The sequence below is a fragment of the Lactuca virosa genome, chromosome 5 (assembly GCF_052849685.1).
Source record: "Lactuca virosa cultivar CGN04683 chromosome 5, Lactuca_virosa_CGN04683_v6, whole genome shotgun sequence".
NCBI classification, from domain to species: Eukaryota; Viridiplantae; Streptophyta; class Magnoliopsida; order Asterales; family Asteraceae; genus Lactuca; species Lactuca virosa.
Window position 1 is genome coordinate 24,855,532 of NC_136430.1, and position 17,089 is coordinate 24,872,620.

Genomic DNA, 17,089 nt, shown 5'->3' on the forward strand with positions numbered 1-17,089 from the left:
CAACTTCAAATCAAAAAAATCGACAGCAAGGAAAATTAATATCATGAACCAGAAAACAGATACCAAAAAATCGACAGCTCCTTTGTCAAAAAAAAAAGAGAAACATGAAATACAAATCTTAACATATTAGATTTTAATCTCTACATTTTATATATGGAATCAATTCAGTATACGATTTTTTGAGTTCCAATTCAATTCAGTATAAATATCGATTGAAAATTCAGAGAACCAAAAAATTAATCTAACAGATACAGAAAACAGGGAAAAGATGAAGATCGACAGAAGCACAAATCGACAGCAAGGAAAAAAACACGAATGAAAGCAGACAGAGAAAGACGAATGCAGACAGTAGGAACAAACACGAACCTGTGCGGTCGAAGGAAAAATCGACAGCTCCGGTGTTGCTGTGGGCTGCGACGATCTCCGGCCGGTGGCGACGAGATGGCTAACGGCGGCGAGCAGGGGAGGATCGCTTGAGGAGTCAACGACAGGAGCAGACGATCGTCGTTGGAGGAGGCGTATGTGATATGCTGTATAAGGTTATTAGGTTAACAGTATATTTACAAATGGTGTAAACAATCAGTTTAATGGTGAAATATTGGTTAATTTCTTTAAACGGTGAAATAAAGAGTTTTTTAATAAGGAACTAGAGGGGTTACCCGCGCGTTGCGCGGGGCTGAATGATGAGAAAGTTTGCTTTCAAACAATTGTTGCTGCTCTTGTTTAGGTGACATGGAATGATGAGAAAGTTTGCTTTCAAACAATTGTTGCCGCTCTTGGAAACTTCTATGCTATGCATCCACATCTATTGCCAAATCCATCAGGTGAAGGAGTTTCAGATTTTTATAAAAGACAAGGGAAAGGAAATGTTTCAGGAGGTACGTTTTTTTTGCACTCTAAGTTCCTTTAACTTGTTTCATCTGTGTACATTACATCCATTTTTGAGTTAAAAGACCTTAGAAGGGATATTTGAGAAAATGCAACTACAAAACTAAATACCCCTCAACCTTTCCCATTCAAGGTCCATCTCCCTCGTTTTAGTGGAAGTAAGGATTTCACAGGGGGATTTTCGGCACAAATGCAAAAGATAGGGATATATTTTAGAGAGGGCCATTTTTTTCTATTGTTGCGTTGTACTTTCAAAAAAATTCAGTTTGAAAATACAAAAAGTAATTGATATATTTGAAAGTTTGTGTAGAACAATATAATGTGATTTCTAAACAAAAATATTAATGCTAGAAAATATTGGTGCTTTATTTTTGAGTTTGAAAAAGAATAGGTTACACTTCAAAGAACTTCTGTTATGACTTTTTCACATGGAAACTCTTATGTATATTAAATCAACTCTGCTTTTATGGAACAACAGCTTCAAACCATCAATTGCTACTTCGTTCTCTGGAAGAATGCAAGTTTTCAACAAATTCAACATATGTTATTGGTGCTTTATTTTTGAGTTTGAAAAATAATAGGTCCTATTTTTCTAAATGGATCTCTATTATTTATGTGTTGGCAGTGATGAATTTAATGTGAATCATAAATATACTAATGCATATTTGATTCATATAAAAGTATAGTGCAGTGGTTAATCTGGTTCTCATAATGAACAAATATATGTTTTTATTGGTGTGATTTAGTTAATTAGCTGTTATGATTGGCTAATCTGGTTCTGAATTCTGTGTGATATTGTGAAGAACTTAGATCTGTTAAGTACTAACTCTTGTTAGATAATGTTTTGACCTTTTTCAGGTTGAGTGGTCTGGATGCCATTAGTCTTGGAAATAAAGTAGAAGAGGGACTTATTGCTGTTGATCCTAACCTTTCATCTTTAGTTTTATGTGGTAAAGATTTTTGTGATGCAAATGGTATAAAAAAAACAATCACAAGTGAATGACATATGAATTACATGTGATTCACATGTAATTCACATGTAAATCACATATGAATTACATGCGATTCACATGTAAATCACATATGACTTACATGTGATTCACATGTAATTCACATATGAATTACATGTGATTCACATGTAAATCACAAGCGAATCACATATGAATTACAAGTGAATCACATATGAATTACATGTGATTCACATGTAATTCACATATAAATTACACGTGATTCACATGTAAATCACAAGTGAATTACATATGAGTTACATGTGATTCACATATGAATTACATGTGATTCACATGTAAATCACAAGTGAATCACATATGAATTTCAAGTAATTCATATATGATTCACATGTAATTCACATATGAATTACAAGTAATTCATATATGATTCACATGTAATTCACATATGATTCACTTGTGATTCACATGTAAATCACAAGTGAATCACTTATGAATTACATGTGATTCACATGTAAATCACAAGTGAATTACGTATGAGTTACATGTGATTCATATGTAATTTACATATTAATCACATTTAATTCACAAGTGATTCACATATAAATTACATGTGATTCACATGTAATTCATATGTAAATCACAAGTGAATCACATATGAGTTACATGTGATTCATATGTAATTCACATATGAGTTACATGTGATTCATATGTAATTTACATATGAATCACATGTAATTCATAAGTAAATCACAAGTGATTCACATATGAATTACATGTGATTCACATTTGATTTACATGTAATTTATATATGTGTCATATGTAAATGTGATTCATATGTGAATCGCATGTGATTCATATGTTAATCACATGAAAATCACATATGTATTTTTGTGAGTGTTTTTGCATCAATTAGTTAATTCACATATAAATCACATGTGAATCATTTGTGATTCATATGTAAATCACATATGTATTTTTGTGAGTGTTTTTGCATCAATCATTTTTTTTTAATTTTCTTGTAGATTTGAAAGAAATTGTGGTGAATATTGAAGATGTGACAAATGATAAATTAAAGAAAATAAGGAAATATTGACACGAAGACATGAAAACGCTTTGAAATTTATAGCATTTTTTATTTTTTATATTTTATTTTGTATCGAATAAAATACGTGTACTATTATGTTTATAGATTAATTAATAAAAATGAGATCTTTTGTGATTTACTTACGAATATTATAGTATAAGAAATATAAATATATGCATTTGAAAAAATATACATATATGCACCTAAAATTTACTTTTTAAAAAAAATGCAGTTTTTTTGAAAAATTTGTAGTTTTTTTTTAAATGCAGTTTTTTTTTGAAAAAAATGTAACTTTGTTTAAAAAACTTGTAGTTTTTTTTGAAAAAAATGCAGTTTTTCAAAAAAATTACAGTTATTTTGCAAAAAAAATGCAGTTTTTTTTTGAAATTTCAGTTTTTTAAAAAACTTGCAGTTTTTTTTAAAAAATATTTTTTTCAATTTTTTTTTCAAAAATTCATGTTTTTTTATAAAAAATTAAAAATCTGTATTTAAAAAAAAACGAAAAATACTATATTTAAAAAAATCTGAAAATTTGATTTATGATGTAAATTTTTAGACATTTATATTAATATATTAAATAATATAAAAAAATTTAAACATTAAATAAGATTGGTAAGATGACGATCATGTCCTTAATGAATTAATTTTGATCCAATGCTCAACTTTTAGTTCTCGGGTTTTCGGGCATCCACAAGATTTTCTAATACAACTATATTTACACAGACAAAACTTTCACGCAAACAAAATTTAGCGAATAAAAATATAAAGTTAATGAAAGAAGAAGGTCTTTATCACTTAAGATATTTTTTGGTTAAATGAGTTTATATCTTATAAATTATAATATAATATGGTATTATAATTTACGTGGGACCTTTCTCAACTTTAGTCTTATCCCAACTCCTTTGATCAGAGAATCATCAAACTCCGAGCCTCCACGTTGCCATCATCCGCAGGTTCGATCATTGGCTCGTCACCACCCCACCCCTCTCTCTCCCTCACTTCTATACGCTTTTACCTTCTTCTCCATTCTTCTTCCTCACCCCACTCTCTCACCCACACCCACCCAAATTATCGTTTAATCCTGATCGTGATGGGTTTCTATGAGCTTACTTGATAACGAATCATCGGATATATGTCCTTTTTTAGGTTCGATTATCGTTATTTTGTTTAATTTAGTGCTTGTTTTTACTACCACGTTGATCGTTACACAAGCTTCTTGATTCTTTGCTTAATCATTGTTTTGGGTTGTTAATAAACGAAGCAAATTTTATCGATTTCGAAAAACCATGCTTCTTTTTCATTTTTCCCTTTTCTTGAAGCTTGGCGAGTTTATAACAGGGGTGTTTATATTTTTGATCATATATATCTGTTTTCAGGGGTTTTCTTCATTTCTTGAGTATGCTCTTAGGTAACTTATAAAATATAGATAAATAATTCATGTCGTAAATTACAATACCCTGTTTTAACATAAAAACTCCATGTAAAATGATCGGAGAATAGAAAATTTTGGGTCTTAAATGTTTATATTTTCTTCCTGCCATGCCCTCTTTAAAAAAGAAGTTGCAATTTTGACACCTATTTGAAGACGTCAAACTAGATCAAATGTATTTATAAGCTCTAAACTTGAGGGGGTTTTTGGATGTTGGTAAAAAGGTAAAAAGTGATTATGATTATGATTTTCTGTTTGAACTCGCAGGTTAACACGACCTCAAATATTGAATAATCAACATCAGTTTTAGCACCTCGATTCTTTCCTTAGCTTATATAACGTTGAAAACAAAACCTATCTTATCCATGGGGGGAGCTTGTTCTAGAAAAAGAGACCAACAAACCAACGACGACATTGTTCTTGGAGGAGTTTCTAGAAGATATTCCAAAAGTGGAAGCTCAAAATGGCTGGGAACCTCTTTTTCTCGAGCATCTGTAGATAATAAACAAGGAAACACCATACCCCCGTCTCTCATGGAATTATGCATTTATAAAATTTCTCAAGTACGTTATTCATCAACATTTCATTAAGCTCCCTTTTAGTCTTTTCAAAACCAGTGATTTACTGATTTTTACAGGAAATTGATGAGTATGGTACCTTCTCTATGCTTCCGAGAGATATCAGCCAGCAGATTTTTAATGAATTGGTTTACTCTCAACGCCTTAATGAGGCTTGTCTCGAAGCATTTCTAGATTGTGCTTTGCAGGTATATATAATATGATTTCAATGTAGACAAGCATATGATTTAATTTATATATTTTGTTTGGCAGGATATAAACTTGGGTGAATATCCAGGAGTTGATGACACGTGGATGGATGTGATCTCTTCACAGGGATCATCTTTACTTTCTGCAGATCTTTCTAGTTCTGATGTTACAGATTCTGGTTTGTTACATATTAAAGAATGCAAGAATGTCGAGGCTTTAAACCTTAATTTCTGTGAACATATCTCTGATGTTGGGCTTGGATGCATTACAGGTAATCTCTTCAATGTTTCTTTATTGAATTTGAAGGAAAACAATCTTAATATAATTTTTTTTTTTCAGGTCTTTCAAACTTGACAAGTTTGAGTTTGAAGAGGAACACAAGCATCACTGCAAAAGGAATGAGTGTGCTTTCAGAGTTGGTCAATTTGTCAAAGTTGGACCTGGAAAGATGTTCTGGAATCCATGGTGGTCTTGTCCATTTAAAAGGTCTTTTTTTTTTTTTTTTTCTTTTTCTTGTACCTCATTTTATTCAATAATCAGAATTAGATAATCAAGTATAATGAATATATTGCAGGTTTAAAAAAGCTCGAGGCACTTAATATGAACTGTTGTAATTGCATTACTGATGCTGATATGAAGCCTCTCTCAGGTAGCTTTCTAATATGTATTTAGATTTTAGACAAGTACACTTCATTATAAACTTGAAAGAATTTAAATATGATGTATTTTTTATGCTGATGATTATGTTTCAGACCTAAGAAACTTGAAAGAATTACAAATCTCCAGTAGCAAGGTCACAGATAATGGTGTCACATTCTTGAAAGGTCACTTGAATTATTTCTAGTTATTTTTACATATTCATTGAAAGATTTTTTCAATGCAAATTAAAATCTAAATCAATTTACTTTTTTTCAGGTTTACACAAGCTTGCATTGCTGAATATGGAACGCTGCCCTATTACTGCAGCATGCCTGGATTCACTTTCAGGTTCATTGTATTTTCTTTTTTGTAATCTCATTATACAACTAGATGTTGACTTTTTTTATTTGTTTTATGTAGATCTTGTTGCTCTACTTTTTCTGAATGTAAGCAGATCTAATATCACTGATGATGGGTGTGACAAGTTTTCAAGTAAGGATCTGTATCTTTATTTATTTTTTTCATTAAAAATCATTAATTTATAACTATGGAGGTCTACTTATGCAGAATTAAAGTCTCTAAAAGTGCTCAACTTGGGATTCAATGATATGTCAGATGCTGTTTTGGCACATCTCAAAGGTGAAATCTCTTAACATTCATGTGTACTTAACAATTAACATACTATTTTTTCCAAAACTTCATACACATAAACTTTTACAAATCCAGGCTTGATAAATTTGGAGAGCTTGAATCTGGATTCATGTAGAATTGGGGATAAAGGATTGGTTCATTTAGCAGGTAATTCTTTTAACTACCATCTTTATATATATTGATGTATCCATATGTTGATAATTTGCTATGTGTGTGTGTGTGTTTTAGGCCTTGTTCGTTTGAAATGTTTGGAGTTATCTGATACAGAAGTTGGAAACAATGGTCTTCGTCATCTCTCTGGTTAGTATATATCCAATCATGATCCAATTTTGTTTGACCCTTGACTTGGATTTGACTTTTACATGATCTTGATTCTTGCAGGTTTAGTGAATTTGGAAAGTTTGAATCTTTCATTCACACTTATTACAGATGGAGGTTTGCGACACTTGTCAAAACTGTCAAATATTAGATCACTTAATCTTGATGTTCGCCAAATCACAGATGCTGGACTTGCAACTCTTACAAGTAATACATTGACCTATTTGACTTTTTTTTTGAAATCCAAGAAATGTTTTTAACTCTTAATTCCTACTTTGTGATGTAGGTTTGACCGGATTGACTCATTTGGATCTTTTTTGCGCGAAAATAACAGACACTGGAACGAATCATCTGCGCAGTATGCTACACTTTTGAATTTAAAATGATTTTTTTTTAGATGTAATCGAGACAACTTATTGATAGAAATTTTTGCAACAGATTTCAAGAAGCTGCGATCCTTGGAGATTTGTGGTGGAGGATTAACTGATGCTGGTGTGAAGAACATCAAGGATCTTAAATCTTTGATGCTTTTGAATCTGTCTCAAAACAGTCACCTGTCTGATAAATCTCTAGAAATGATATCTGGTATTTTGTCATATGATATAATCAGTTTTGTTTTCTTGATTAAATATGAACAACGGATTGATTTGAAGTTTGAACTTTGAAATGCAGAATTGACAAACTTGGTGTCTTTAAATGTATCGAGTTCACGGGTAACAAGTGCAGGATTGAAGCATTTAACAAGTCTGAAGAAGTTGAAATCATTGAGCTTGGAGTCAACTAAGGTGACTGCAAATGATATAAAGAGGCTCCATGAATCCCACCTTTCTGATCTTGTGACTTTTCGGCCTGAGTAGGTGGAAGATGCCATGGGTTTCTGTACATAAAGATTGGTGATGAATGAATGGACTCCATCCATGATTTGTTGAATTGTAAATATGTGTTGTGGGGTTGAAGATGGATGGTATTATGTCATTGTTATGGGATGTCTATTATTGTCTATTGTCTAGTGAATGTGAAGCTTTTTCTTTCATGGATGTGGAAATTGTGATGTAAATAAAGGCATCCTTTGCTACATCTCTTTTTATATTGTCTAGAAATCAATGTGGGTAATGTTCTTGTAAATATTATGGGGATGTTTGTCGTTATTATAAAACAAATTTGTTCACTTGTTATATGTACTACATCTGGTTTGTTTGTTTGTTTACAATAGACAAAAGTAATTGAAGAAAAATAAATCTGAAAACATGCCAGCTGGATAATAAATATCAAGATCTCACAAACAAGGAAAATCAAAATGAAAACCCAATCTTGACAAGTTTTACAACTTTGAGTTGACATTGGATGATTGATGGCAATGGTAACATTCTTGTACTTTGACCATCCGACAATTTAAACCTACGACTTTACACAAACAAGATAAGTTAGAGATCTACATGTGACTAAAAATTTTACATTTTCCAACAAACCAACCAACCAACAAAAATGCTTCGAGTTCCACCAAAACAAGTTGAGGTGAGGTGAGGTCATCTTTGAGCTTGATCCGCACCCGAACCCCCAACCGGTGTAGCCGCTGCATTACTGGTCGAACCGTTTTCAGCCGGTGGTTGAACCCCCCATTTGCTTTCTGACTCAAGCGGCTCAAATACATGAACCACCCCATCTGATAGCCCCAATGCAAATTGATTCGGTTCTTGTGGGTGTGCAGCAATCACCAACGGATGCACATTTGCATTGCTAAAACAAAAATTTTTAAAAATTAAAAAAAGAACAAAGTTTGACTAAAGTCAACGGATCTTTCTTCTTTTTTACCTCGGGACATTGGGAGAAAGATATGCAGATGGATTGATTCGACAACGTAATCGAAGGTGAGAAGCTGTAAAAACACAAACTGTTGCATCCAAGAAACTTGCATACACCAACTGACTATCGCATGAAAACATCGCATGTGATATTGGGGCAGATGATTCACGTGCAAGCCACTGATAATAAAAAGAAGGGTTTTGAATTTTTGTTTAGATCCTTACACAAAAAAGAAGAAGAAAGTTTAAGTTTGTGAATTGTTAATTGTTATTACCTGTTTTACACATTCGAGTTTTGTTGTTTCGTATATTGCGAGTTGGGTCTCGTGTACAACAAGGAAATGGATCTGATCATGATGAAATTGTACACGTGTGTCTGACTGTGCTGTTGGTGTTCTTCCAGGTGGAAGCTGAAGGTATCTTGTCTTTTGCTTCTCCCATCCATCAGAACTCCATACACAAAGCTGAAAAAAGGTAAATTTGTAAATAATATTTACAGTCAAAAATTGGTGGTGTTGAATGTTACATAATACATATACTGACCTGAGCATCTGCCCCGGATGAGACTAAAACATTGAGCACGTGTGAAAATGCAAGACCTGTAATTCTTTTTGAATGCCCTTTCAGCTTGCTTTTTACCTCATCCACACGAACGTTATATATCTGAATCGTTGAATCATCCATTCCAATAGCGATTATATTATTATCTTGTGGATGGAAAGCAAGAAACGTGGCAGCTGGTGGTGGTGGCATGAAAGTTGTCATCGTCTGCAAGTGTTTTAGATTTAATCATTTAATATTTAATAAACTAAAACTCTCAGTCATGTTTTGTTTTGTTTTTTTTCGCAATAAAAAACTTACCTTGAATGTCATCATGTTGAATAAAGAAATCTTTCCACCAGATGCTGACATCACATAAGAATCGTTTTTGGATAATGCAAAACAGGCGACAGATTCTTCTGGGTTGGTTTCTGCCACGTCATTAGTCATCAAAATCCCACTTGAAGGTTGCCATAATTGAGGTGAAACACTTGCGGTTGCCTGCATAGATTTTTTCAATTTAACAACAAAATTTTGATTTAATTTCAATTTTTGAAATGTCAACTAAATTTACTTACCTTGCCACTTGAGTTACGCTCACTTCGTTGCCATTTCCACAGCAAATGTATAGCATTTGATGCTAACGCCAATATAGCGTTACCAGAATTTGTATATATCAATCTTGATATCTGTATAATCAATAAACAATCATGAAAACGAGATTGATTTCTCGTATCAAAACAAGAAAAACGATCATATTTAATAATATATATACCTTTGTTACTCTCATGTTTTCTGGGAGTTTCATCGATCGACACTGGGAAGGTTCGCTTATTTCAGTGAGTTTCCAAATCTTTGATTTGTCGTTCTGTTCTTCAGTGATTCTTGGTTTCACATCTGGCATGCTTCTGGTATCTCCATTCTAAAGCATAAACGAGATTTACAATAAATCATAACAGCATCCAATTTTTACAACCCGATCATAAAACAAACAAACATTCTCTTAAACTGACCATTCCCGAGATAGAACCAACAGAACCAACTCTCTCTGCTATTCCGGCACTGCTGGCGGCGGCGGCGGCGGCAGCGGCAGCAGCAGATATTGTGTTTAAGGTAGGCTGCAGATGATGATAACAAATCGTCAAAATATGCATTAAAAAGAAGTTTCCGATTACATTCTCGTTAGTTTTCAATTACCTTTGCAGGTTCCTGGGCTCTGGAAGCAGCATCATAAGAAAGATTCTCAAAAGTTCGAAGTAAACGAAGACCATCTGAATTCGCTAAAATTTTGATTCCATTTTCGTTGGCGGAAACAGCTAACAGAGTGCCATCTTTGTTAAATCGGATACGTGGGCTCGCCTTCAATTTAGGGTTTGAATGAACGAATCAGATTCTTCGATAATTCTCAAAAAAATGATTTTTTGATAATATGGAAATGAATTGTATTTACTACCGGAAGACCACCGTCAGCCTCCACGCTTGTTAAAAGCTGAACGTTATCCATATCCCAATATTTGATCGAGAAGTCATCACCGGCGGCCAAAAATCGGTTTTTAGTGGTGTCGAACTGCACAACGCCTAAAGATCGTTTACGGAATCCATGATACGTTCTTTTCACAGCTCCTTCACTTTCATTCCATTCCACAATATGCGATTCACCTTCTTTGCTTGTTCCACATGAAAAAAGTCTGAAATATTTGTAAAAATTGATGAGTATTGTGAAAACTGTTTGCTATATTTAGAATACAAGGGTAAAATGATCATATAGTGCAAAACGAATTTGAATATCTTTCAAATATGTAATTGAAGCGTAGTGTTAATTTAAGTAGCTAACCTTGTTCCATCTGCACTATAAGCCATTGTTGTGCACCATCGACCAGGAGCTTCATAATCAACTCGTGATCCCATGTTATCATATAACCATGCTTTTATTTTCCCATCAAGAGCCGTTGAGAATATAAACTAAACCCAAAAAAGACCTAAAATTATAAAGCTTCTAACTTGGTATTTATTAAAACAAAAGAAGTAAAGTTACCTGAATGTTTTCTTTGTAGTGAGGGCATACAGAATAAACAGGAGCATCATGACCTTCAAAAGTGTATTGTTTTGCACCAGTTGCAGCATCAAAGACTTTGATGGTTTTATCATCCCCACAAGTTATCACACAGAGTTGCTTATTTGGATGTGAGAATGCAAGATCGTTTACTCCACCAACATGAGCATCAATCTATAAAGGAAATTATATGTCACTTGATGGTTTTTTGGATGATCATAGTTGGAAAAATGGAAGCAAACGTACCTCTAGATGTTGTCTCACATCATCGCCTCCATGGTATGAATATATTTGTACAATGTGTCGTGAATAAGCAACTCCTGTTTGTATAAAATTATTAAAAAAAAAGATTAATTCTCCATTGAGTTTATATGTTGTGATATGTTTAGTTTGGAAAATAACTTACCAAACAACGAACCATCTGGACTCCAAATTACACGGTTTACAGACACGCCAGGGTCTTTTACAAGAGCAGCCTAAAAAGGGTAAAACCGTAAAATGATAAGATTTTTTTTTTCTCTCCATTAAGTAAAATAGTTGATAAGGCAAAAAGAAACATCCCCTGAATATGCATAAAAATACATACAATACCTGCATAGGCATCGAACATGAACTAAGATCCCAAACTTTGAAATTTTTTAGAACCAATTTTTCTCGCGAACCAACTTCCCACAATCCAATATCACCTACGTTTGTTCCAACTGATGCACCGGATTTATCAAAACCACAAAGTCAGTTGATCTACTAAAGGAAAGAAAGTCAAAGTCAAAGTCAAACACAGTTGACTATCTACCTAAAAGCAATGTTTGTTGTATAGGATGGAAATCCATGCTCATAGGAGATGAACCCTGGTTGAGAGTTCTTGCAACAGTCTTGGGCAAATCATCAGATGCAGATGAAGATACAGATACAGATGCATTAAAAGGCTGTTGAGTATGACTGCTGCCATGCCCCTGGAATGACACGGGTAGCACGTTGACCGGAAGGTTGACTTCATCTGTTATCCCCATTGGCCTTGTCCTTTTGCTCACATGGTCAGAATCCCCAGATGGGAAATCCAATGAAGGGTTTGTTGGTGGTGTTCTTGGATGCTTTAAAGCAGCTGTACATTTAATAAAATTACAACTCTAGTCTAGTCTAATAATTATTAATTACATGGTGTTTTTAGATTTATAATATACTAAAATAACCTGGCATAGATGGACCACCAAGACCAATTCCACTTCCGGAAACAGCAGGGTGAGATACTGCAGGTGGGTTTGGGTTTGGGTTTGACATCCAACCCGCAAGAGGAGCTGGAACCGGAGCTTGTGTAGGTTGAAAGGGCTAAAAATATTTATATATATATATACACAACACACTAATTAATCAAAAAGTTTTGAATCATTTTATAATGAAATGAAAATTAATACAAACCCCGTGTGCGCCCAAAGGAGGAAAGCCTCCGGCTTTTGGCAATGACCCGAGTAGTGGATTGTTTGCGGGTGATGGAGCGCGGGCCCCATTTGGTTGACCACATGAATGGTCAACAAACAAAGTTTTGATATCCGGATTTGGCCTTGGGTTTTTACAAAGTTGGTGTTGCCAATTCAAGCTGCAAGACCAACACAAGACATGTATAATTTTTTTGAACACTAGAAATTGATTCATCACATCATTATTATAATTCAAATGCAAATGCAAATGGAAAGTTGCTTAACATTTTTCACCTTTGGTTTATGAGAGTCCGTAGTCTGGAATTCTTAAGGTTAGGAAACTGCAATTTGTCCCGAAACAAAGGATTTGCTTCGATAAGTTTCTTGAGCTCAACCAACATTATAGCCCTAGCTGATTTTGTATCACCGTATTTAGAAAGTTGTTCGTTTTCCCTAAAATCAATACACGATTAAAACACATCTTATGAAAATCACATTCTCCATTCCATTTCCCTCTATGATTACTGAACAAGACTACATAAGAGATAAATACCTAAAATTCTCCAAAGTCAATAACTGAGTAATCTCCTTGAAAAGCTCTTCATTAAATGATGCAAACACTTTAAGATCCTTTACTAGGATTTCCACTGCTTTGGACCGATCATGCCTATCATACAAATTGAAGTACACTTTTCATTAATTAAATATGAAAATTTCCAAATTTACTTGTTGGGTAAATTCAAGGGCTTTTTGCTTACTTATCCAATGCTTCAAGATACTTTTGTTTCCTAATTTCAAAAAAGATCTTCATTGAGTAACGATTGTCATCCACTTTAGTAAATCCAGACAGATACTTCTCAACTTCATCCCAATTCCCATTATGAACTTCATCTTCAAAATACTTCATGTTAAAGAAAAATCCCGATTCTTGCTCAAGCCTGCCGCAAAATCATTAAATTATTTCTAAAATCATTTGAACAACAGAAAAACCTAAAACCCCAATTCATCAACAAACTTACTTGTGAACAGTCTCTTTAAATTTTTCTTCATCAAGAAACTGTAAGATCAAGAACACAAGCTCCCTACTTAGAGACGACATTGTAATTCCTGGTCCCTATGTCCCAACAACGATTACAACCGTTCAGATCTGTAAAACCCCAAATACATCTGTAAATAATATTTTTTTTTTATTAAAAGTAGAAAGGGTGAGCTACCATTAACTTCAGGTAAACAGTAAAAAGGAAATACCCAAAATCAATTTATCTAATATAAGATTAAATAAAAACTTGGGAACTTGAAACAAAAAGTAAAATCAAAATATTAGAAAACCCAGACCCAAAAAAAAAAAAAAAACTAGATCGCCAGGAACTTGACCTTCAAATCTAGCCGAACAAACAAAGTTTTCATTTATGGTTCAGACAAGATGAGCATGCACCGACATATATGAACAATAATCCTAACAAAAGTTTGAATCTTCTTTAATATTTTTATTATTTTTAGAACAGAAAATAAATTTAAGGATTTCTTTGGCGGATCAGAGAAATAAAAAGCAGCTTTAAACCACTGGGAATTGAAGATGCGAAAGAAAGCAAAAGTAGTTCACAAATGGCAAAAGTAAAGCAAGTCAAGAAATATTATTATAGACATCCATAGAGAAAAAAAAAACGATTTTTGAACCAAAATACTCCAAAAAAAACACAGAAAAGAGCTCAGGAAAACACCTTAGCAAGATCGATCGATGATAGTAGAGAGATGAAGAACACGAAGAAGTCGAGGTCGAAGAAAAATTACAGAGCTTTCTCTCTCTACTTTCTCTCTCTGTATATATATATATATATATATATATATATATATATATATATATATATATGGGTCAGCTCTTAGCCCTCTATATACATACATATGTTTTTTCTCCTCCTCACTTTCTCTCTCTATCCTATCGTGGGGAGAAAATAAAAATACGATATTCGTTGCAGAAATGGCGATTTTTATAGAAGAAGGATGATAAGTCATACTACTTATCACTCCATCTATCACATCACTTATTGATAAGAGAAAATGGAAAAGTGATAACTTAACCAGACATGGGTCCCACTTAGCCGGCTTACAATTGTCTTGGTTCATCGGCTCAGAACCACGCGCTGACAGCTGTACTTCAGCTTGGCTTGACCTAGAAGTACATGATCGCCAAAATCTTATCCGTTCACTTAATGTGTGTCCCACTCTTTTTGTTACATGAGATGATCGGACGGCTGAGATTTAATGAAACGTGTAGCTCTTACACACCAGATAACATCCTATTTTAGTTTGAATTTTAAAATTTCTTTTTGTATCCTTCATCCCGTTTTAAAAGACGACAAGATGTCATCAAGACGGGAGATGTATATGCAAACGGGTCGGGTCTTTGCTCTTATTTACGAAATTGCCATCATTAATTGTTTTTCGCGATAAGAAGGTTTTATACACGAGATATCAAATTGAGAATATCTCGTGGACGAGAAACTGAGCTACTTTAGAATTAGGTCACCCTGCTTTTGCGATTATTCTATCAATGTCTAATGTCATGTTCTCCCTCTTTTCCGTAAAAAAATGAATAATTTAATTTGACATGTATTAAAGATATATTTTTTTTAATGATAAAGTATCCAAAATAACTTTTAGAAAAGAATAAGACGTGAAACGATAATCTTATTGTCAATAATGCAACTGATATGATTTGAAGCATACCTGGTATAAAATTGTTGCCCCTCCACCTTTTCAATTATTTGTTTTTGTTACCACCAATGTTGGTGTCTTGCCTATTTAAAATTACAAAACTGGTTTAATAAACAGACTAATAAATAATTCGAAGGTTCATTATAACAAGTTACAAAAATATATTAGACAAACTGTAAAAAATAAATATATAAAAATTACAGCACATAGAAATTTGCATACAATAATTTTTTTCTTAACACTTCATTCATTGTGTGGAGCTATAATATTTTGGATTATAACATTTTAAATAATATATTAATATTATGGATCATATAATATTTTCTAAATCATAATAAATTAAAGATCATAAACATATTAAATAAAAAAAATATTTTTACAAAATTACTAATACAATGAATAGAAGAAATGTGGCATATGTGTGCATTACGTGAATAACATGAATATCTAGATATCCATTTTTAGTACTTTATTCAATAAATTGTTATAATTCGTCGTTCTGTAGTATTATAAATATGTAAATATTGTAGCATGATATATATTATGTGTGCATTATGTGAATACATGACTATATCCAAAGTTTTCTCAATGGTATTGTGCTTCCAAATATATTTTTAGTTTTATAACATAAGTATTCTAGGATAGTGAATAACGTATACATTTCACCATCATTTTGTATTGTAAATATGTCAATAATATATATAATGTAACTCTATAATAACATATATGTGTGTATATATTATTAGCATAAATTTTATAATTTAAAATAAAACTATTTTGGTATTTTTATTATTATATGCTCACATTTCATTTTTCTTGAATGATTATTATTAAATTGATGCAAGTGGAAATGTATTTATGTCCGGTTTTGACATACATCAATAATGACACGCGGGTCTACCCATTATTTGTACTTTCTTTGTTTCATAAATGAAAGTGATTTATAATATGAAAAAGTTTATCAACATTTGTAAAAGCTTTAAATTTGTAGAGCTAAATTGTCGAAAAAAAAAAATGTCAATGAACTTCTCAGTTAAAGTCATTCGCACCAAGTTAAATTAAAAAAAAAATGTATAAACCCATCCTAAATGGGTAGAATAACTATTATATATGTTTATTTAAATAATTTAATTTGTTTTTATTTTAGTTGTCAAAAATAGGTGTTTATTAAATATTTAAACTTGCTTAACTCGGTAAAAAGACTTCTAAATATTTTATTTCTATATATCTTACTAGATCGATATAAATGTCAAAATCAAAATATATAATTAATAAAACAAGTTGGTAGATTTTTTATATCATTATTTTTATTATTTTATATAAATAAGAAAATGAATATGAACAAAATATATGAGAATATTTAATTTCTCTGATAAATGGTATGAACAAAATTTGTTATAAAATAAACCAATTTTTACTATGGTTCTAAATGATATGAGAGGTGGTATTGAGGTAGAAAAACATTTTTTTTGTCATTATCATAAAATAACAATGTCTACGTTTGAATATATATATATATATATATATATATATATATATATATATATATATATATATATATATATATATATATATTCTACTATTATTTTTTAGAACGTCTAACTTACAACCCCTTAATCATAATTACACATGTATCCATCACAGTAATTAAATCATAAACATATTAGCTGAGAGACTAAGGACATTTTTCCAATAAACATAATACCATTAGGTTATATGTCTATTACTTTCTACGGTTATTCGATTATATTAAACTTAAAAAAATATTAAAAAGAAAAGAAATCAAATCGTTATATAATTATATCAAATTGCGCCATAGC

The 17,089-nt window shown here is 32.2% G+C and overlaps 2 protein-coding genes across 3 annotated transcripts; one reads left to right on the top strand and one right to left on the bottom strand.

The window, feature by feature from the left end:
- Window positions 1–3,919: 3,919 nt before the first annotated feature.
- Window positions 3,920–7,919, top strand: LOC145117640 (Leucine-rich repeat family protein). Its single transcript, XM_079053940.1, has 16 exons — window positions 3,920–4,086; window positions 4,637–4,932; window positions 5,007–5,135; window positions 5,200–5,407; window positions 5,476–5,622; window positions 5,711–5,785; window positions 5,889–5,960; window positions 6,052–6,123; window positions 6,196–6,267; window positions 6,343–6,414; window positions 6,502–6,573; window positions 6,655–6,726; window positions 6,808–6,951; window positions 7,031–7,102; window positions 7,183–7,329; window positions 7,417–7,919. The coding sequence occupies exons 2-16, from the start codon at window positions 4,735–4,737 to the stop codon at window positions 7,599–7,601; spliced, it is 1,737 nt and encodes a 578-aa protein (XP_078910066.1). The 5' UTR covers window positions 3,920–4,086; window positions 4,637–4,734; the 3' UTR covers window positions 7,602–7,919.
- A 59-nt stretch (window positions 7,920–7,978) lies between these two features.
- Window positions 7,979–14,490, bottom strand: LOC145117639 (protein TOPLESS-like). Of its 2 annotated transcripts, none has more exons than XM_079053937.1 (23): window positions 14,276–14,490; window positions 13,574–13,701; window positions 13,313–13,492; window positions 13,108–13,221; window positions 12,849–13,007; window positions 12,556–12,733; window positions 12,330–12,465; window positions 11,933–12,241; window positions 11,731–11,840; window positions 11,546–11,615; window positions 11,386–11,459; window positions 11,122–11,313; window positions 10,921–11,048; window positions 10,540–10,774; window positions 10,284–10,445; window positions 10,100–10,204; window positions 9,862–10,008; window positions 9,665–9,775; window positions 9,408–9,587; window positions 9,090–9,314; window positions 8,822–9,010; window positions 8,557–8,726; window positions 7,979–8,481 (listed from the first exon to the last, which is right to left on the bottom strand). In XM_079053937.1, exons 2-23 carry the CDS (start codon window positions 13,651–13,653, stop codon window positions 8,271–8,273), a joined length of 3,465 nt encoding a protein of 1,154 aa, XP_078910063.1. In that variant the 5' UTR covers window positions 13,654–13,701; window positions 14,276–14,490; the 3' UTR covers window positions 7,979–8,270. The 2 variants fall into 2 exon arrangements, with proteins under 2 accessions (XP_078910063.1, XP_078910064.1); XM_079053938.1 differs by having other exon boundaries at window positions 13,574–13,721.
- Window positions 14,491–17,089: the final 2,599 nt, after the last annotated feature.